Here is a 23,073-nt window from a genome sequence, read left to right as displayed (position 1 = left end):
TATTAACCCCTAAACCGCCGCACTCCCGCCTCGCAAACACTATAATACATTTTATTAACCCCTAATCTGCCGTCCCCAACGTCGCTGCCACCTAGCTACATTTATTAACCCCTAATATTCCGCCCCCAACATCGCCGCTACTATATTAAATGTATTAACCCCTAAACCTAAGTCTAACCCTAACCCTAACACCCCCCTAACTTAAATATTATTTAAATAAATCTAAATAAAATTACTACAATTAAATAAATTAATCCTATTTAAAACTAAATACTTACCTATAAAATAAACCCTAATATAGCTACATTAAAGCTATTTTAGGATTTATTTTTATTTTACAGGCAACTTTGTATTTATTTTAACTAGGTAGAATAGTTATTAAATAGTTATTAACTATTTAATAACTATCTAGCTAAAATAAATACAAAATTACCTGTAAAATAAATCCTAACCTAAGTTACAATTACATCTAACACTACTCTATAAATATATTAATTAACTAAATTAAATTAAACTAATTACAATTAAATTAAATAAACTAAATTACGGAAAAAAAACTAAATTACAGAAAATAAAAAAGAAATTACAATTTTTAAAACTAATTACACCTAATCTAATCCCCCTAATAAAATAAAATTAAAAAAAAAAATAATAAAATTCCCTACCCTATACTAAATTACAAATAGCCCTTAAAAGGGCCTTTTGCGGCGCATTGCCCCAAAGTAATCAGTTCTTTTACCTGTAAAAAAAAAATACAATACCCCCCAACATTACAACCCACCATCCACATACCCCCTACTCTAAAGCCCACCCAATCCCCCCCTTAAAAAAACCTAACACTAACCACCTGAAGATCACCCTACCTTGAGCTGTCTTCACCCAGCCGGGCACAAGTGGTCCTCCATACGGCAGAAGTCTTCATCCGATTGGGGCAGAAGAGATCCTCCAGACGGCAGAATTCTTCATCCAGGCGGCATCTTCTATCTTCATCCTTCTGGCGCGGAGCGGGTCGATCTTCAATCCAGCCGATGCGGAGCATCCTCTTTCAACGAAGTTCTAACGAAGAATGAAGATTCCTTTAAATGACGTCATCCAAGATGGTTTCCCTTGAATTCCGATTGGCTGATAGAATCCTATCAGCCAATCGGAATTAAGGTAGGAAAAATCTTATTGGCTGATGCTATCAGCCAATCAGATTGCAGTTCAATCCGATTGGCTGATCCAATCAGCCAATAGGATTGACCTTGCATTCTATTGGCTGTTCCGATCAGCTAATAGAATGCGAGGTCAATCCTATTGGCTGAACCTTCATTCTTCGTTAGGACTTTGTTGGAAGAGGATGCTCCGCATCGGCTGGATTGAAGATGGACCCGCTCCACGCCGGAAGGATGAAGATAGAATATGTCGCCTGGATGAAGACTTCTGCCGTCTGGAGGACCTTTTCTGCCCCGATCGGATGAAGACTTCTGCTGTATGGAGGACCACTTGTGCCCGGCTGGGTGAAGACGGCTCAAGGTAGGGTGATCTTCAGGGGGTTAGTGTTAGGTTTTTTTAAGGGGGGATTGGGTGGGTTTTAGAGTAGGGGTATGTGGTTGGTGGGTTGTAATGTTGGGGGGTATTGTATTTTTTTTTACAGGTAAAAGAGCTGATTACTTTGGGGCAATGCCCCGCAAAAGGCCCTTTTAAGGGCTATTTGTAATTTAGTATAGGGGAGGGAATTTTATTATTTTGGGGGGCTTTTTTATTTTATTAGGGGGATTAGATTAGGTGTAATTAGTTTAAAAAATTGTAATTTCTTTTTTATTTTCTGTAATTTAGTGGGGTTTTTTTTTGTAATTTAGTTTATTTAATTTAATTGTAATTAGTTTAATTTAATTTAGTTAATTAATTTATTTATAGAGTAGTGTTAGGCGTAATTGTAACTTAGGTTAGGATTTATTTTACAGGTAATTTTGTATTTATTTTAGCTAGGTAGTTATTAAATAGTTAATAACTATTTAATAACTATTCTACCTAGTTAAAATAAATACAAAGTTGCCTGTAAAATAAAAATAAATCCTAAAATAGCTATAATGTAACTATTAGTTATATTGTAGCTATATTAGGGTTTATTTTATAGGTAAGTAATTAGTTTTAAATAGGATTAATTTATTTAATTATTTTATTTTTATTTAGATTTATTTAAATTAGATTTAAGTTAGGGGGGTTATGGTTAGGGTTAGACTTAGGTTTAGGGGTTAATAAATTTAGTATAGTGGCGGCGACATTGGGGGCGGCAGATTAGGGGTTAATAATTGTAGGTAGGTGGCAGCTACGTTGGGGGCGGCAGATTAGGGGTTAATAAATATAATGTAGGTGTCGGCGATGTTAGGGGCAGCAGATTAGGGGTTCAAAGGTATAATGTAGGTGGCGGCGGTGTCCGGAGCGGTAGATTAGGGGTTAATAGTATAATGCAGGTGGCGACGATGTCGGGGGCGGCAGATTAGGGGTTAATAAGTGTAAGATTAGGGGTGTTTAGACTCGGGGTTCATGTTAGGGTGTTAGGTGTAGACATATTTTTTATTTTCCCATAGGAAACAATGGGTCTGCGTTAGAAGCTGAACACTGCTTTTTTGCAGGTGTCAGGTTTTTTTCAGCCGGCTCAGCCCCATTGTTTCCTAAGGGGAAATCGTGCACGAGCACCTTACACCAGCTTACCGCTGACTTAAGCAATACTGGTATTACAGTGAGATGTGGAGCTAAATTTTGCTCTCCGCTCACTTTTCTGAGGCTAACGCAGCCATTCAGAAAACTCGTAATACCAGCGTTGTTTTAAGTGAGCGGTGAGAAAAAAAGGCTCGTTAGCACCGCACGTCTTTACCGACAAAACTTGTAATTTAGGCGTTAGTTTTTTACATGATTAACTTTAATAGTTTAAATGTTTATTTTTAAAATGATAAAGGTTTTGTAGATTGTTATGTATATTGTTTTACAGTTTATTCATCTACTTTTCTTTTACGATCATGTAAGAAGTATTGGTAACTAGACAATCTGAGGTCTTTATCACACTGTTTCCAAATTTGCACTCTAAATAATAGCATTTGTTTTATATTCTTACCATGTACATCAAGCGTGACATCCTTCTCCTTTTTTTCTGGAGTGTAGATCACTAAACACTTGTAAATTCCACTATCAAATATTGTTACATTAAATATCAATAGAGAAGCATTCCCATCTGGTGCCTTAGTTGTGTTTAAGGACGCCCTAGGATGTGATGTTTTTATAATGGTACCATATCTCAAAATCTCCTTTCCTTGAAAGTACCAATGTATTGATAGGTATTCAGGGTTTACAGGGGGTGTATCCACATGGAATATACAAGGGATGATGATATTGGCTCCCAGTTTAGCATTTTGAGGAAGGACAGTCAGTTCCAGCACTGCACCTAGAGAAAATAGACATAATGAATAAACAGAATGTAATGTGCTCCGGCTCCATATGAGGGCAGATGCCTGATCATTACAGATGGGGACACTGGGATAGGAAGGGGAGGGAGTGTGAGGGCCCTATGCTACTGATTTTTAAAAAAAGACAGGGAGTGATAAGGCTGCTACACTGCAGAAAGGGGTTTGGGGGTGCGGGGTGGGGTACTAAATGTCAATCGCGGGATGGGGGAGGTGCTTGGACCACTAAACTACAGAAAAAAAAGTAAAATATAAAATAAAGAAATAAAGGGGTTTACCGGTACTGCCAGACAGCTGCCAGTATCTAAGATGGCGGCAATATTTAGGGCAGGGGAGGTTTAGAGAGCTGTTTGAGAAGGAATCAGGGAGGTTAGAGGGTTAGGGTGATCTTACACTGCAGTGACCAGTGGGGGAGGGAAGAGAGCTGTTTGAGAAGGAATCAGGGAGGTTGGAGGGTTAGGGTGATCTTACACTGCAGTGACCAGTGGGGGAGGGAAGAGAGCTGTTTGAGAGAGATCAGGGATGAATTAGGGGGTGGGAAGTGTCAGGTGGGAGGGAAATCTCTACACTAGGGGGTATATTTACCAAGCAGCGGATGCTGCTTATTCCACGCAAACCTTCTGGCTCGCTGGAAACAGGAGTTAAGAAGCAGCGGTCTTAAGATCGTTGCTCCTTAACTCATCCACCACCTTTTAGGTGGCAGACTGCAATCATCGCGATCAGATACGATCGGGATGATTGACACCCCCTAGCTAGCGGTTGATTGGCCGCGAATGTGCAGGGGGTGGCATTGCACCAAAATTTCTTGCTAAATGCTTGTGCAATGTTAAATACTGACAGCGTATGCTGTCAGCATTTAGCGATGCAGGGCAGACATGATTCGATATAGCAAATCATGTCTGCCCGGGGTTTGATAAATCTACCCCTAAAGCTAAAATTAACCTTACAGGCCTCCTTTTTGACCTTTTCACTGCCGGGAATAATACAAGTGTCCTGCGCAGCTGCAATTAGTGGCCTTCTAATTACCGAAAAGCAATGGCAAAGCCATATATGTCTGCTATTTCTAAACAAAGAAGATCCCAGAGATGCTTTTACAACCATTTGTGCCATGATTGCACAAACATTATCGGCTAGATTTAGAGTTTTGTCGGTAACGACCTGCGTAGCTAATGCTGGCTTTTTTTCCCCCGCACCTTTTAAATACAGCTGGTATTTAGAGTTCACAGAAGGGCTGCGTTAGGCTCCAAAAAGGGAGCGTATAGCATATTTACCGCCATTGCAACTCTCAAATACCAGCGGTATTAACCCCTAATCTGCCCTCCCTAACATCGCTGACACCTAACTTCAAGTATTAACCGCTGATCTGCCGACCGGACCTCACCGCTACTCTAATAAATGTATTAACCCCTAAAGCTAATTCTAACCCTAACACTAACACCCCCCTAAATTAAATATAATTTAAATCTAACAAAATAAATTAACTCTTATTAAATAAATTATTCCTATTTAAAGCTAAATACTTACCTGTAATATAAACCCTAATATAGCTACAATATAAGTTATAATTATATTGTAGCTATTTTAGGAATAATATTTATTTTACAGGCAACTTTGTAATTATTTTAACCATTATTTTTTGTAACTTAGCTTTTTTTATTTTTTGTACTTTAGTTAGTTTATTTAATTGTATTTATTTGTAGGTATTTCATGTAATTAATTTATTGATAGTGTAGTGTTAGATTTAATTGTAGGTATTTTATTTAATTAATTTATTGATAGTGTAGTGTTAGGTTTAATTGTAACTTAAGTTAGGATTTATTTTACAGGTAATTTTGTAATTATTTTAACTAGGTAGCTATTAAATAGTTCTTAACTATTTAATAGCTATTGTACCTGGTTAAAATAAATACAAAGTTGCCTGTAAAATAAATATAAATCCTAAAATAGCTACAATATAATTATAATTTATATTGTAGCTATATTAGGGTTTATTTTACAGGTAAGTATTTAGCTTTAAATAGGATTAATTTATTTAATAAGAGTTAATTTATTTTTAGATTTAAATTATATTTAATTTAGGGGGGTGTTAGTGTTAGGGTTAGACTTAGCTTTAGGGGTTAATACATTTATTATAGTAGCGGTGAGGTCCGGTCAGCAGATTAGGGGTTAATACTTGAAGTTAGGTGTCGGCGATGTTAGGGAGGGCAGATTAGGGGTTAATACTATTTATTATAGGGTTATTGAGGCGGGAGTGAGGCGGATTAGGGGTTAATAACTTTATTATAGTAGCGGTGAGGTCCGGTCGGCAGATTAGGGGTTAATAATTGTAGGTAAGGTAGCAGCTACGTTGGTGGCGGCAGATTAGGGGGTAATAAATATAATATAGGGGTCGGCGGTGTTAGGGGCAGCAGATTAGGGGTACATAGGGATAACGTAGGTTGCGGCGGTGTGCGGTCGGCAGATTAGGGGTTAAAAAAAATTATTAGAGTGGCGGCGATGTGGGGGGGGCCTCGGTTTAGGGGTACATAGGTAGTTTATTGGTATTAGTGTACTTTAGAGCACAGTAGTTAAGAGCTTTATGAACCAGCGTTAGCCCAGAAAGCTCTTAACTCCTGACTTTTTTCTGCGGCTGGAGTTTTGTCGTTAGATTTCTAACGCTCACTTCAGCCAAGACTCTAAATATCGGCGTTAGAAAGATCCCATTGAAAAGATAGGATATGCAAATGGCGTAGGGGGATCTGCGGTATGGAAAAGTCGCGGCTGCAAAGTGAGTGTTAGACCCTTACCTACAAGACTCTAAATACCAGCGGTAGCCCAAAACCAGCGTTAGGAGCCTCTAACGCTGGTTTTGACGACTAACGCAGAACTCTAAATCTAGCCGTATGTAAATAATTTCAGTGAGAAACCCAAAGCTTGTGAAAAAACTCTTAGTATAATGGATTTACTGCATCAAAGACATGTAAATGTTTTGGGCATACACCCGTCTTCAGATATATATATATATATTTTTGACAGGTAAATAAAAAAAACATAGCCCTGTTTCTGTTTAAATGGAGAGATAGAAAATTCTCCTGTATTTTAGGAAAGGTTTTCTCTGAAAGTCCCGGTAGTGAAGGGATTAACACACTACGGGCGAGATTACATATGCGGTGTCACCCGCAAAAGTCGGCGACGCTGGTGTTTAGTCCGGTTTTGCTATCACATTTACAGCGCCACATATAAATGTGGCATGTATACTTCACCCGTCACCCGCTATTTTAACTCCCATAAGCTAACGTAGAACCGCATCGCAAATCGATATCACATATTCAGTGCAAGGACTTACACGCAAAAATTTTGAAATTTGACTCCATTTTCACCTCACCACACATAGGCAGGCGCAGCAAGCCTTGCGCTGAAAATGTAAGCACCGCAACTCCCTGAAATGATAAACTAACACCTAAGGCATGCACAATATTTACCTGTCAACCGCAATCCCCCACCGCAATAACTAATAAAGTATATTAACCCCTAATCCACCAACCCTCACAGCGTAATATTGCTAAATAAATTATTAACCTCTAATCCGCCATTCACCCACATTGCAAACTACCTAATAAATGGCTAGATTACGAGTTTTGCGGTAAGAGCTCCATACCGCACTCCAATACCAGCGCTGTGGTGAGCTGATTTTATGTGCTCGTGCACGATTTCCCCATAGACACCGGATGAAAAAAAGCTTAAGACCTGCAATAAAGGAGCGTAAAGCTCCGTAATGCAGCCCCATTGATTCCTATGGGGAAACTAAATTTATGTTTACATCTAACACCCTAACATAAACCCCGAGTCTAAACACCCCTAATCTGCCGTCCACAACATCGCCAACACCTACATTATATTTATTAACCCCTAATCTGCCACCGCCGACACCTACCTACACTTATTGACCCCTAATCTGCAGCCCCCGACATAGCCAACACCTACATTATATTTATTAACCCCTAATCTGCCACCCCCGACACCGCCGACACCTACCTACCTTTTTTTATGGGGCGGAAAAAGAGCTAAATGCCCTTTTAAGGGCAATGCCCATACAAATGCCCTTTTCAGGGCAATGGGGACCTTAGGTTTTTTTAGTTAGGATTTTATTTGGGAGGTTTTGTTGTGTGGGTGGTGGGTTTTACTGTTGGGGGGGTGTTTGTATTTTTTTACAGGTAAAAGAGCTGATTTCTTTGGGGCAATGGCCTGCAAAAGGTCCTTTTAAGGGCTATTGGCAGTTTAGTTTAGGCTAGTTTTTTATTTTTTTATTTTGGTAGGGCTATTAGATTAGGTGTAATTAGTTTAAATATTTGAAAATGTATTTTTTATTTTGTGTAATTTAGTGTTTGTTTTTTTTTGTAATTTAGTTCATTGTATTTAATAAATGTAATTTATTTAAATGTAGTGTAAGGTTAGGTGTTAGTGTAACTCAGGTTAGGTTTTATTTCACAGGTAAATTTGTATTTATTTTAGCTAGGTAGTTAGTAAATAGTTAATAACTATTTACTAACTAGTCTACCTAGTTAAAATAAATACAAACTTAGCTGTGAAATAAAAATAAAACCTAAGCTAGATACAATGTAACTATTAATTATATTGTAGCTATCTTAGGGTTTATTTTACAGGTAAATATTTAGTTTTAAATAGGAATTATTTAGTTATTAATAGTAGGTTTTATTTAGATTTATTTTAATAACATTAAAGTAAGTGGGTGTTAGGGTTAGGGTTAGACTTAGGGTTAGGGGTTAATAACTTTAGTATAGATGCAGCGACGTTGAGGGCGGAAGATTAGGGGTTAATAAATGTAGGTAGGGGGCGGCGATGTTAGAGGTGGCAGATTAGGGGTTAATAAGTGTACTGTAGGTGTTGGCGGTGTCGGGGAAGGCAGATTAGGGGTTAATAACTAATGTAGGTGGCGGCGACATTGGAGGCGGCAGATCAGGGGTTAATAAGTATGATGTAGGTGGTGGCAAGGTCGGGGACGGCATATAAGGGGTTAATAATATTTAACTAGTGCTTGTGATGTGGGAGTGCGGCGGTTTAGGGGTTAATATGCTTATTATAGTGGCAGCGATGTCCGGAGCGGCAGATTAGGGGTTAATAATTTTATTTTAGTGTTTGCAATGCGGGAGGGCCTCGGTTTAGGGGTTAATAGGTAGTTTATGGGTGTTAATGTACTTTTTAGCACTTTAGTTATGAGTTTTATGGTATGGCGTTGTAGCGTAACTACTGACTTTCAGTTTACGGTATGGATCTTGTAGTTTTAGGGTGTACCGCTCACTTTTTGGCCTCCCAGGCAAACTCGTAATAACAGCGCTGTGGAAGTCCCATTGAAAAAGGACTTTTAAAAGCTGCAGTAGTTATGTTGCGATACGGCCAAAAAAGTGTGCGGTGCCCCTAAACCTGCAAGACTCGTAATACCAGCCTTAATGCTGCTTTTTCACTCATACCGCAAAACTAATAATCTAGACAATTGTATATTAACCCCTTAAGGACCAGCGATGTACCCTGTATGTCGCTGGCTTTTTTTTGGGACTTGATTGTTTTATAGCGCGGTCTTGCCACCAGCGTTGAGACTGCTCTATTCCACAAAGCCTGCTGGAGGGAGGGCATTAATAGCGTGTTCTTGCTAGACTTATGCTATTATGTCCTGAAAAACCCCTTAACGACCAGTGACATACAGGGTACATTGTGGTCATTAAGGGGTTAACCCATAATCCGCCAACCCCCCACAAAGCAATAAACCTAATAAATATATTAACCCTAAACCGCCAACCCCCCACAACGCAATTAACCTAATTAAGCTATTAACTCCTAAACCGCCAACCCCACACAACGCAAATAACTAATTAAATTTCTAAGCCCCTTAACCTAAAACCCCCTAAATTAACTCCAATTACCTAAATTAAAAAATACTAAATTACAATTAAAATAAAAAAACTAACATTACTAAATTTAAGTTAACCTAAAATTACAAAAATATAAAAAAGTCTAACATTACAGAAAATAATAAACCAAATTATCAAAAATAAAAAAATTAAATCTAATCCCTATGAAAATAAAAAAGACCCCCAAAATAAAAACAACCCCCCATCTAAGAAAAAGAGAGGGGGTACTAATGGCACTACTAAAGGTACAACTAAGGAATGCCTCTATATATGAACTGGAGTCTGCTTATTAATGTCCTTTGTGTAAGACTGCAGGCCAGAATAATGAGTAGGCTGGGGCAGGGACGAAACTACAGGGGGTGCAGAGGTCGCAATTGCGGCTGAGCCCCCAAGGGTGGGGGGGCCCAGCTTAAAAAACAATTTATTTATTTTTTACAATAAAAAACGTTGACCTGCCCCTGTGTGAAATGATGCTTCACTAGTGTCTCTGACTACAGGGGTTAGAGTTTCTGTTTTACCCATTGGTGTTTATGTGTGTATGTATGTATGTGACTGTGTGTGTATTTATGCATGTATGTGTGTGTGTATTTATGCATGTATGTGACTGTGTGTGTATGCATGTATGTGACTGTGTGTGTATTTATGCATGTATGTGTGTGTATTTATGCATGTATGTGACTGTGTGTGTGTGTATGTATGTATGTGACTGTGTGTGTATTTATGCATGTATGTGACTGTGTGTGTGTGTGTGTATGTATGTATGTGACTGTGTGTGTATTTATGCATGTATGTGACTGTATGTGTGTGTGTGTATGTTTGTGGAACCAGCAAATTACAGACCTTGTTACTACAGCATGGGAGGGGGGCGGGGGTAAACAGTGTCAGTCTATACAGTACCACTATATACAATACGGGGGGGCTGGACCATGTCACAGACTACTGTGGTCACTTTATAAAGTAATGAGGCGGGTAGGGTCAGGCCAGCCATCTCACCGGCAGATTACAGACTGTGTCACTAACTCACTATATACAGTACTGGTGGGTTAAACAGTGTCACTATATACAGTAATAGGGGGTCAGACCATCTCACAGACTGTGGGCACAGGCTACCTACTTTTGCAGACATGTAATCTGATTCACATTTTTTTCTGTGTTAAATGTAAAAAAATATATGATATGTTACAAATTCACTTTTTTTTGTGTGGGGGGGATGGGTGGGCCCTTCTTAGATTCTTGCACCTGGGCCCTGTGGTTTCTAGTTACGCCTCTGGGCTGGGGTGCTGTGTACTGAATTAGAATAAACTGGAATAGATCAGTATAAAACTGATAATGTTGTACACTTGAACAGCACTCTCGTTCCTGACCTTAGCCGTATTAAATATTGTTTAAATAAGCAGTTGGATGGGGTATATTATATAATATGACACGCACCAACATTAGCAGTGTGTATAAATTACCCTATTAGAGCCCATCTATATATTTACACATCAGAACCAGATCTCCTTGCAAATTAAAATGATGCAAATAGCATTAAAACTCCCTATGCCCTGATATGTTTCGCCACTGTAACTTCTAAAATGATTGTATCTTTGGGAATTGAAATGTTTATGATAGGCTATATAAGTGGAGTAATCAGTTCCTGGTTGATCATGTTATGCATCTTTACTATGCATTTAGATTCTATAGCAGGATAATTGAGTAATTTTACTTTCACCACTTCCTACAGATAGGAAAAATAATTGTTATGTTCATTTAACCCATGGGGTTGTACTGCATTAAACAGGTAAATCCATCTACTTTCGTGTTGTAATAATATTCTTCCCATGTCGCCACCTCGTATGCCAAGGTTAATTTTTTGCACACCAAAGCATTCCAAACAATCTGCTTTGGCTTGATGATATCTATAAAAGTGTGCACTACTGAAGTTATGGTTTTCTTGTTTTTAAGATCCTTAGTAGAATTCTTAATATTTTGTAAGTGTTCTTGCAGTCTCATAAGTAACTTATGTGTCGTCATTCCTACATAAACCTTGGGACATTTACATTGAATTACGTAGATTACTCCTGTTGTGTTGCAATTTATAAAAGATCTTATGTTGTGTGTCTTATAAAATTGTTTCTTTCACAGATATATAAAAAAGATCAACCAGGAACTGATTACTCCTCTTATATAGCCTATCATAAACATTTCAATTCCCAAAGATACAATCATTTTAGAACTTAGTAAGTAAGGAACACTGAAATAATGTTCTAAAAATTCTACCTTTCAATACAATAAGCAATACAATACATCTCTAAGGTGTATAATAGATTTCAAAACTACATAATATAAGCCTATTAACGATTGTATCAAGGCATAAGAAATACTGCTTTCACGTACCCCTAGGAGGAAACTATATACCTTCTACATTATGAAATACAAATTAATCTACCCCAATATGACCCAAAATATCATAAGGTGACAATAACACTGGATATAGTCTGTTAATGGATATTTATTATAACTATTCCCCTATTTCACTATATCTCTAAGAGCAGACCACAATTCACATTTACATACCTATCCAGCACATTACCCACAAGGTATGCACGCAACAAATATATTCAAACACTATTACATTCCAAATTATATAGCAATTTTATATGAGTTGGATAACGTACATGTCACACTGTGCCTATTGCATCTTATTATCTAATTTTTTATTTATTTTTTATTTTCTGTTTCGTATTATCATTGGCTAGGACTACCGATTTCACCATTCACCTTTTTTAATCTTTTAATCACATTGGCGAGCACGGATTCCACTTGTCCTAACATTTTTTGTTTTCCTATAGTATTTTCACATAACAGAGAATTATATATAATTCTTATAGAGACTTCAACCGAGTATAGATCCACGAACCTCAACACAAGATATTGGGCGCCATGTACTAAGGCGTAAATTTTTTCGCACAGACCGTATCGAAAGAACCCGCCGGCATTCGCACCATGTGGATGGCACTTCGTTACATGAATGTACTAAAAATCAAGCCGTAAAATTTTGCGTATATTGTGTGTCGAAGACAATCGGATTATTGATAACTTTGAAGCTTCGTTCGGCACGAAAGAGCAAATTTAAGAAGCAGTCTGCGACCTGATTGGTTTAGTTCTTTACCCACGTGACGATCTAGGTGTCATAATGTGAATAACCATTCTCTACTGAAATAACCAGCGTCCCCTATGAAAAAAATTAAAAAGGATTAACATTTCAAAGATGATAAAGACGATAATTTCAATGAGAATTAACTATGTTTTTTAGTTAAATCTATCATCACAATGCATGACATAAACTACGTTTGACAATTATAATAATAATGTAACATAACATCCCAAAAATATAATTACCTAACAGCCATCCTTCAGGCATCTCTCCCTCCTCAAACTTCCGATATAACCCAGACTGACGCAAGATATACGAATCATGGCAGGATCCAGGGAAGTTGGAACGGACACTGATTATTTTCATGTTATGGTCACACACCATCTGAACATTGAGGGAATGGTACTGTTTTCTGTTCCTGAAAACTTCCTCACGTTCTCGGGATGGTTTGACTGCAACATGGGTGCAATCGATGGCTCCAAGTACATTGGGCATTCCGGCCATTCTATAAAAATTTGACTTCACAGATTGCCACTCTTCTGGAGTCGCTGGAAGGCACACGTACCTTGGAAAGACGACCATCAAAGCATCAATAACTTTGGTTAGGTGCCTCGAAAAAGCAGACTGGCTGATGCCAATTATAACGCTAGACACAGCTTGGAATGAACCGGTGGCAAAAAAGTGTAAGGTTGCCAACAGTTTTAATAGTCCGGGTATGGCTTGTGAACGCGCTGTCATAGGTTTCAGGTATTCTGCTATTTCATTGTAAAGTTCCATAATAGCTTCTCTGTCCAAACGGAATCTCTGGATAATCTCTCGATCAGAAATGCTTTCCAAACCCATACGTGGAAGGAAAAGTCTAGGGACTCTGATTCTTCTACCTCTCCTTCTTTGCAAGTTGTCAACCGGTGCCTGTATAGCCCTTCTTCCTCGTAATTGAATTAATCGGAAAAGAAACATGTGTAAAAGTGTCTCCATCTTCATTCAGTGATCCAAAAACCAATAATGCTACAATAGTAGTCTAGTCCTTTCACTTAAGTACTTCTACCTGGCGTCAGGTTGATACGCCCTATAGTTTTCTATTGTATTCGCTACCTAAATGGTCGCAAAACAAATCACACGAAGTTACAGTGAAAGTTGGAGCGGACGGATTATTTGTAACATTCATAATTTCCGATTACAGCGAATTTACGTGCGATCGAACATGTAGTAAGTGGAAAAAGGCTTCGGAACGATCAGTTGCGTAAAATTACGATCGCTGATGAAAATAGTGGTTTTTCGACCAGATCGCAGATTGGTACATACGAGAAGCAGATCGTGAGCGAATTTTGACGCGGAAATACAGACGGACGGTCACTTCGAAGCTTAGTACATGGCGCCCATTATGTCAACAATGGTAGATCAAGAATATACCTTCATAGTCTCCAGAAGAATAAATTATGAAGCAGCTACGATTAAATGGTAAATATATATTAACAACCAGGAATATTCTAATTGTTTATTATGACAGACAATATCCCTATTTTCAGAGTCGTGATAAAAAGCAGCCAATGCAGAATGAAGGATATATAAGAAAAGAGAAAAACAGTATTCGATCATCAATTGGACAATAGTAAAACAACAGTTCATTGGACAGTAACGTCACAATAGGTGGAGCCACGTGAGCCAATAAATACCCACGCCTAACGCCGCGCCCGTACCCTTTGAGAAAGCCAAGAGTGGTGAAACATGTCAGGGCATATTGAGTTTTAATGCTATTTGCATTATTTTAATTTGCAAGAAGATCTGGTTCTGATGTGTAAATATATAGATGGGCTCTAATACAGTAATTCAAACATGCTGCAAATGTTGGTACGTGTCATATATTATATAATATACCCCATCCAACTGCTTATTTAAACAATATTTAATACGGCTAAGTATTGGAGAGAGGTGCTAAAAGCTATCAGCATATATTTAAGGCAATATTTGAACTAGACAGTAGCATACATTCAATATATGCATACCTATATAGGATTTGTATCTGTTTACAAAAGCAATTGTGGATATTAACAAATTTGCAGTATATTACAGGTATGTGGACTAAGGTTTTTATTTTGCTTTAGGTCCACTACACTAGCATATTTAAGACAATTAACTACTGAATAAGAGTGACTACTCATATAGAAACAATTAAAACAAAAGCTGTGCAGGAAGCGCAGCACACCGTTACGTATCCTAACGAGATAGATAACTGCCATATCCATGTTAGACACACTGCAGATATTGGCACATGTTCCAAGCGAGCACGATCATACAGTTTAGTCTAAGAAAATGATAGCAACATTTAGTATACACTGTAACAACATGCTTTAATGCACAATGTAATAGGAAATCATCAGACAGTCACTATGCTATGAAAGCGCACATTAGCGATTTAGTCATTCAGTCTAATTCTACGATTCTAACTGAAGTTGCAATTATATACTTAGTTTATAATTACCTGTACCTTTGTTATATCCCACCACTAAGTGCTACTATCATCACACAGAAATTATTTTTCCAATGTACTGCCGATATTCACTTTAATATAGCCTCCATTGTAATCAGGTGTATACCCACTAGCTATGGATTAACACCGACATCCTAGGTTATGGGATATACACTAGAGTGCAAATCCTCTCACTCTCTCTCAATCAGTGCCATATGGTCATAACCAGACTTTATCCCTTGTGTTTTTAAAGCTGTGTATGTGTGTATGTTCATTATTAGTTTTATTTTAATTATTCCAATAAAGGTTATTTTTTAACTAATCGAAACTTGGCCTATCAGTTTTTGTGCTCTCTAATTTGACAGCCTATCAGGAACGAGAGTGCTGTTCAAGTGTACAACATTATCAGTTTTATACTGATCTATTCTAGTTTACCCCCCCTTCTTAACTAAATTACCAATAGCCCTAAATAGGGCCTGTTTGTAGGGCATTGCCCTAAGTTAAACAGCTCTTTTACATTTAAAAAAAACTAAGTTCCCCTTAACAGTAAAACCCCCCCACCCACCAAACCCCCCTAAAATAAAAAAAACAAACACTAAAAAGTCCTAAACTACCCATTGCCCCTAAAGGGCATTTAGATCTTTTACTGCCCTTAAAAGGGCATTCAGCACAATAAAATCCCTAATCTAAAAAAATAAAAAAATAAAAATAAAAAAAATAAAATAGCCTAAATCTAACCCCCAGATAGGTACTCACGGTTCCTGAAGTCAGGCAGTGAAGTCTTCTTCCAAGCGGTGGCATCTTCTTTCATCGCCGCGACATCTTCTTCCATTGCGACGACCTCTTCTATCTTCATCCAGGACCGCAGGAACCGAAGACCGGCGACAGCGGAACTGAAGACCGGCGACCTTGCAAATGAATACTGGTGACTGTGGAGCCATGGAGCATGGAGGATCCACCGCCATGAACTCAATATTTAATTCAAGTTACGCGTTTAAATATGGAGTACCTTGCATGCCTATTGGCTGATTTGAATCTTCAAATTCAAATCAGCCAATAGGATGAGAGCTACTTAAATCCTATTGGCTGTTCAAATAAGTCAATAGGATTTCAGTAGCTCTCATCCTATTGGCTGATTTGAATTTGAAGATTCAAATCAGCCAATAGAAATGCAAGGTATGCCATATTTAAACGCGTAACTTGCATTCAATTTTCAGTGTACGGCGGTGATCGTATAAAGAGGATCCTCCGCGATCCATGGCTCCACGGTCGCCTGTTTTCAGTTCTGCGGTGATGGATGAAGATAGAAGAGGTTGCCACAATGAAAGAAGATGTCGCCGCTTGGAAGAAGACTTCACCGCCGGACTTCATACCTATCTGGGGGTAAGACTTAGGCCTTTTTTTAATTTTTTATTTTTTTTATTTTTTAGATTAGGGATTTTATTGGCCGGTAAAAGAGCTGAATGCCCTTTTAAGGGCAATGCCCATACAAATGCCCTTTTATGGGCAATGGGTATCTTAGTTTTTTTTTAGTGTTAGTTTTTTTTTATTTGGGGGGGTTTTACTGTTAGGGGGAATTCATATTTTTTAAAGGTAAAAGAGCTGTTTAACTTAGGGCAATGTCCTACAAAAAGCCCTTTTAAGGGCTATTGGTAGTTTAGTATTAGATTATGGGGTGTTTTTATTTGGGGGGGGCTTTTTATTTTCATAGGGATTAGGTTTATTTTTTTTTATTTTTGATAATTTGTTTAATTATTTTCTGTAATGTTAGACTTTTTTATTTTTGTAATTTTAGATTAATTTAATTTAATTTTAGTTTTTTTTTTTAAATCATTTATTTTATTAATTGTAATTTGGTATTTTATGTAATTTGGGGTTATTAGGTCGAATGCGATGTGAGTGAATAGCGGTTTAATGGTTAATATATTTATTAGGTAGATCACAATGTGGGTGAATGGTGGATTAGGGGTTAATAGTAGGCATATTGCGTTGTGGGGGGTTGTCAGATTAGGGGTTAATACTTTTATTATTAGTTGCGAATAGGGTTTTTTTACGTGTCGGGTTTATTTTTGGGAGGCGGGTTAGACTTTTACGGGAGATTTATCTTTTTTCTTTTTCTTATGCGCCGGCAGTTTATGAACTGCCGGCAGGGTTTATGTGATTCCCCGATGTGCGAAGTTAAATTATGGGCAGTGCGGGTTTCAGCAGTTGCGCTGAGGCCTGCGCTGCATATGTAATCTTGCCCAAGATGCTCAAATAAAAATAAAAAATCTTGCAATTCATCAGTCTTGCAATTCATCAGTACAAGAAATAATTAATCAGTAAAATACTAACATGTTAAAGCATTAAACTAATAGGTTTCAAAAGGCTGAACCTTTTATTAGAGCAACGTTTCGGGGATCCTGCCCCTTTCTCAAGCATTAAACTAAAACACAGCTATAAAAACTCAGGCAATAACACTATTAATATCCAAACTGTAACATATTTAGATGAAGCACAATAGATAACAGTCTTCTCTCTATAAACATATTATTGTGCAGGAGCAGATTATAGTGACACAGATTACATATCCCCCTCTGCTACATGATCATACAGTGATAAAGCACAATAGATAACAGCCTTCTCTCTATATAAACATGTATTATTGTACAGGAGCAGATTACAGACACAGATTACATATCCCCCTCTGCTACATGATCATACAGTGATAAAGCACAATAGATAACAGTCTTCTCTCTATAAACATGTATTATTGTACAGGAGCAGATTACAGTGACACAGATTACATATCCCCTCTGCTACATGATCATACAGTGATAAAGCACAATAGATAACAGTCTTCTCTCTATAAACGTATTATTGTACAGGAGCAGATTACAGTGACACAGATTACATATCCCCCTCTGCTACATGATCATACAGTGATAAAGCACAATAGATAACAGTCTTCTCTCTATAAACGTATTATAGTACAGGAGCAGATTACAGAGGCACAGATTACATATCCCCCTTTGCTACATGATGATCATATAGTGATAAAGCACAATAGATAACAGACCTCTCTATAAACATGTATTATTGTACAGGAGCAGATTACAGTTACACAGATTACATATCCCCCTCTGCTACATGATCATACAGTGATAAAGCACAATAGATAACAACCTTCTCTCACTATAAACATATTATTGTACAGGACCAGGAGCAGATTATAGTGACACCAGGGGTGTATTAAGGCATAGGCCAACGAGGCCGGTGCCTAGGGCAACAGATTTTTAAGGGGCAGCAGAATTTTGAGTCCCTAGGGCTACTTTACTGAACTCAGGGCCGGGTGGCTATGTGATTGTATGTGGGTGAGCATGACATGGTGACAGTGGAGGCGGAGCTCACTTGCGCAGCCTGGCCTGGACTGAGAGGGAATACGGTATTCTTCCTGGCTCCACTGTGTGATTGAGACTCACACAGACTACACAGTGCAGTGTGCACTACAACGTGACCACTGTGAAACAGCATATGCCTTTCTCCCTTCAATACATCTTCATTAGGCATTAAAATACTTAAACGGATTAGTCACTAAATACTTGTACATTTACTGTTTGTCTATCTGTCATACATGCAAAGAATAAGTATTTATTGCTGAATCTATACAACTATGTGACTTAAAACACAACTGAAAATATGTTGTATGCATTTAATACATTCAGAAACAATACAAGTATATACTTTATTATGATTGTATCATGTGACTTTGTCCCCTAGGATACAATTCCTAAACTTATCATAACTACTGTTGTATTTTTTAAGTACTTTTAAAGGCCAGTTTGTATATTCATTACATATTTATCCAAGCAGATATTTTGCTTAAATAACTGTCAATCACCAAAGAAGATGTTTAAGGTTAAAGGTTACTGACAAACTATCATACAGTGAAGGATATTTTTTTATGATATAAACACTTTAATCATCTGACTTGCAAAATAATGTATTTTAATATATATATATATATATATATATATGTATATATATATATATATATATATATATATATATATATATATATATATATATATATATATATGTGTGTGTGTGTGACCAGAGTGAATGCAAGCCCTGGTAAACATCTAATTAAAAAGACATTTTTTTTTTTAATTTTTACACCCTGCCCCAAAAATATTATGTCTAAAAAAAGGCCTTAAACCTGGGGTGGGGTGGGCAGCAGAATTTTGAGTGCCTAGGGCAGCACAAAACCTAAATACGCCCCTGAGTGACACAGATTACATATCCCCCTCTGCTACATGATCATACAGTGATAAAGCACAATAGATAACAGACTTCTCTCTATAAACATGTATTATTGTACAGGAGCAGATTACAGACACAGATTACATATCCCCCTCTGATACATGATCATACAGTGATAAAGCACAATAGATAACAGCCTTCTCTCTATAAACGTATTATTGTACAGAAGCATATTACAGACAGTGACACAGATTACATATCCCCTCTGCTACATGATCATACAGTGATAAAGCACAATATATAACAGTCTTCTCTCTATATAAACGTATTATTGTACAGGAGCATATTACAGACACAGATTACATATCCCCCTCTGATACATGATCATACAGTGATAAAGCACAATATATAACAGTCTTCTCTCTATATAAACATATTATTGTACAGGAGCATATTACAGATACAGATTACATATCCCCTCTGCTACATGATCATACAGTGATAAAGCACAATAGATAACAGTCTTATCTCTCTATAAACTTATTATTGTACAGGAGCAGATTACAGACACAGATTACAGACACAGATTACATATCCCCTCTGCTATATGATCATACAGTGATAAAGCACAATATATAACAGTCTTCTCTCTATATAAACATATTATTGTACAGGAGCATATTACAGATACAGATTACATATCCCCTCTGCTACATGATCATACAGTGATAAAGCACAATAGATAACAGTCTTATCTCTCTATAAACTTATTATTGTACAGGAGCAGATTACAGACACAGATTACATATCCCCCTCTGCTACATGATCATACAGTGATAAAGCACAATAGATAACAGCCTTCTCTCTATATAAACTTATTATTGTACAGGAGCAGATTACAGACACAGATTACATATCCCCTCTGCTACATGATCATACAGTGATAAAACACAATAGATAACAGTCTTCTCTCTATATAAACGAATTATTGTACAGGAGCAGATTACAGACACAGATTACATATCCCCTCTGCTACATGATCATACAGTGATAAAGCACAATAGATAACAGTCTTCTCTCTATAAACGTATTATTGTACAGGAGCAGATTACAGTGACACAGATTACATATCCCCCTCTGCTACATGATCATACAGTGATAAAGCACAATAGATAACAGCCTTCTCTCTATATAAACGTATTATTGTACAGGAGCAGATTACAGACACAGATTACATATCCCCCTCTGCTACATGATCATACAGTGATAAAGCACAATAGATAACAGTCTTCTCTCTATAAACATATTATTGTACAGGAGCAGATTACAGTGACACAGCAGACACACCCAGGCTTCAGCAGACAGACAAACAGCAAATCATATAACATTTATATCTCTTCACTCTCTCTTCCTCACTATCATTTCATCCTTTCACTGTATATCATTTACACCATTTAGCAAACTTACTTGTTTGATGCAAGAAGAAAATAAAAAAAAATCCAAGCTTCATTTTCCCAAATCATCTGCTGCAGTGCAGCAGAACTAAACAGTACTTTCACTTTCAGTCTGTGCAATAGAAATAGTAACTTCCGATGCAAAAGGGCATTCCAGCTCATTTTTTTTGTTTGTTTGGGAATTCCCAATTTTAACTCTGCGATTGTCACATAAGTGAGCGCTCTAAGCTTCTGCTTCATTTGCTTTTCAAAATAACAAACAGAAATACTTACATTGTAGTCAAAGATTGATCCCTACATCCTAGCAACAATGTTTCATGTAGAACTGCACTTAATAACATACACCTAGATTACAAGTTTTCCGTTGCGGGTTTTAACGCTGAAAATATGTCAATTTCAGCGTAAAACTAGTAACACAGCCATTACAAGTTTTTTTTTAGCCTGTAACGCAACGTCAATACCGCACTCAAAAAAATAAAGTTTTTGTGTGGGCTTTCCATAGTGCCGTCATTACAAGTTGTGCGGTGAGGCTAAAATGATAGCGATATAGCCTATACCGACAAGATCCATACCGCCTTTTGAAAGCAGTAGTTATGTGTTTAGCGAAACAAAAATGTTTCACAAAACTCATAACTAAACTGCTACAAAGTACACTAAACACCCATAAACTACCTATTAACCCCTAAACCGCCACCCTCCCGCATTGCAAACACTATATTAAATTTATTAACCCCTAATCTGCCGCTCCCGACATCGCCGCCACTAATAAAAATTATTAACCCCTATTCCGCCGCTCCCTGACATCGCCACCACCTAAATAAAGATATTAACCCCTATTCCGCCGCCCCCCGACATCGCCGCCACCTAAATAAAGATATTAACCCCTATTCCACTGCTCCCCGACACCACTGCCACTATACTAAAGTTATTAACCCCTAAACCTCAGGCCTCCCACATCGCCACAACTAAATAGACCTAGTAACCCCTAAATCTCCAGCCACCCACATTGCCACAACTAAATAAACCTAGTAACCCCTAAACCCCCAGACCCCCATCGCAAAACACTACATTAAACTAGTAACCCCTAAACCTAACACCCCCTAACTGTAAATTAAAATTACAATATCCCTATCTTAAAATAAATATAAACTTACCTGTGAAATTAAAAAAAACTAAATTTAAACAATAAATTAACCTAACATAACTATTATACTAAACTATTATACTAAAATTAAAATAACTACCAATTATAAAAACTAACTTACACATTAAACAAAAACCTAACTTAAAGGAACAGTCTACACTAGAATTTTTATTGTTTTAAAAGATATATAATCCCTTTATTACCCATTCCCCAGTTCTGCATAACCAACACAGTTATATTTATATACTTTTACCTCTGTGATTATCTTGTATCTAAGCCTCTGCAAACTGCCCCTTTATTTCAGTTCTTTTGACAGACATGCAGTTTAGCCAACCAGTGCTGGCTCCCAGATAACTTCACGTGCATGAGCATATGAACCTCCTAGGTTAAGCTTTCAACTAAGAATACCAAGAGAACAAAGCAAAATTGGTGATAAAATTCGAAAATTGTTTAAAATTACATGCCCTATCTGAATCATGAAAGTTTATTTTGGACTAGACTGTCCCTTCAACGAAATGTTATGGATAAACCTGCTATGTTTATGTTTTGAACAAAACTCAATAAAAATAATTAAATATAAATAAAACCCTAACACTACTAAAATAATTTAAGTCTAAAATTACAAAAAATTAAAAATACTAAATCACGAAAAATAATAAACACTAAGATTACAAAAGATATTAAACAAAATTATCACAAATAAAAACAATTACACCTAATCTAATAGCCCTATCAAAATAAACCCCCCCTCCAAAAAAAAAAAAAACCCTAGCCTACAATAAACTACCAATAGCCCTTAAAAGGGCCTTTTGTAGGGCATTTCCCTAAGTTAAACATCTCTTTTACCTGTACATTTAAAACCTAACTCTAACTAAAACCTAAGCTATCCATTGTCCCTAAAGGGGCATTTGTATGGGCATTGCCCTTAAAAAAGGCATTCAGCTATTTTGCAAAGCCCAAACCCTATTCAAAAAAATAAACCCACCCAAAAAAAATTAAACAAAACCTAACACTAACCACCGAAGATCCACTCACGGTTTCTGAAGTCCGGACATCCATCCTCATCCAGGCGGAGAGAAGTCTTCATCCAGGCGGCGTCTTCTATCTTCATCCCGGCTGCGAAGCGTCCTCTACAAACAGTCAAAATGGTGTCCCTTGCATTCCTATTTGCTGATTTGATTCTTAAAATTCAAATCAGCCAATAGGATGCAAGCTTCTGAAATCCTATTGGCTGTTTAAAACAGCCAATAGAATGAGAGCTACTGAAATCCTATT

The 23,073-nt window shown here is 37.3% G+C and overlaps 1 gene segment (V, D, J or C); it reads right to left on the bottom strand.

The window, feature by feature from the left end:
- LOC128642500 (Ig heavy chain C region-like) overlaps nucleotides 1-20,732 on the bottom strand; it is a 211,315-nt gene extending 190,583 nt beyond the window's left edge. The window contains 2 exon segments of the C gene segment in view: nucleotides 3,098-3,424; nucleotides 20,668-20,732. Of these exon segments, the coding sequence occupies nucleotides 3,098-3,424; nucleotides 20,668-20,710 (370 nt within the window).
- Between the last annotated feature and the right edge of the window lie 2,341 nt (nucleotides 20,733-23,073).

The sequence above is a fragment of the Bombina bombina genome, chromosome 11 (genome assembly GCF_027579735.1).
Source record: "Bombina bombina isolate aBomBom1 chromosome 11, aBomBom1.pri, whole genome shotgun sequence".
NCBI classification, from domain to species: Eukaryota; Metazoa; Chordata; class Amphibia; order Anura; family Bombinatoridae; genus Bombina; species Bombina bombina.
This window is presented reverse-complemented; position numbering and strand designations above follow the sequence as displayed.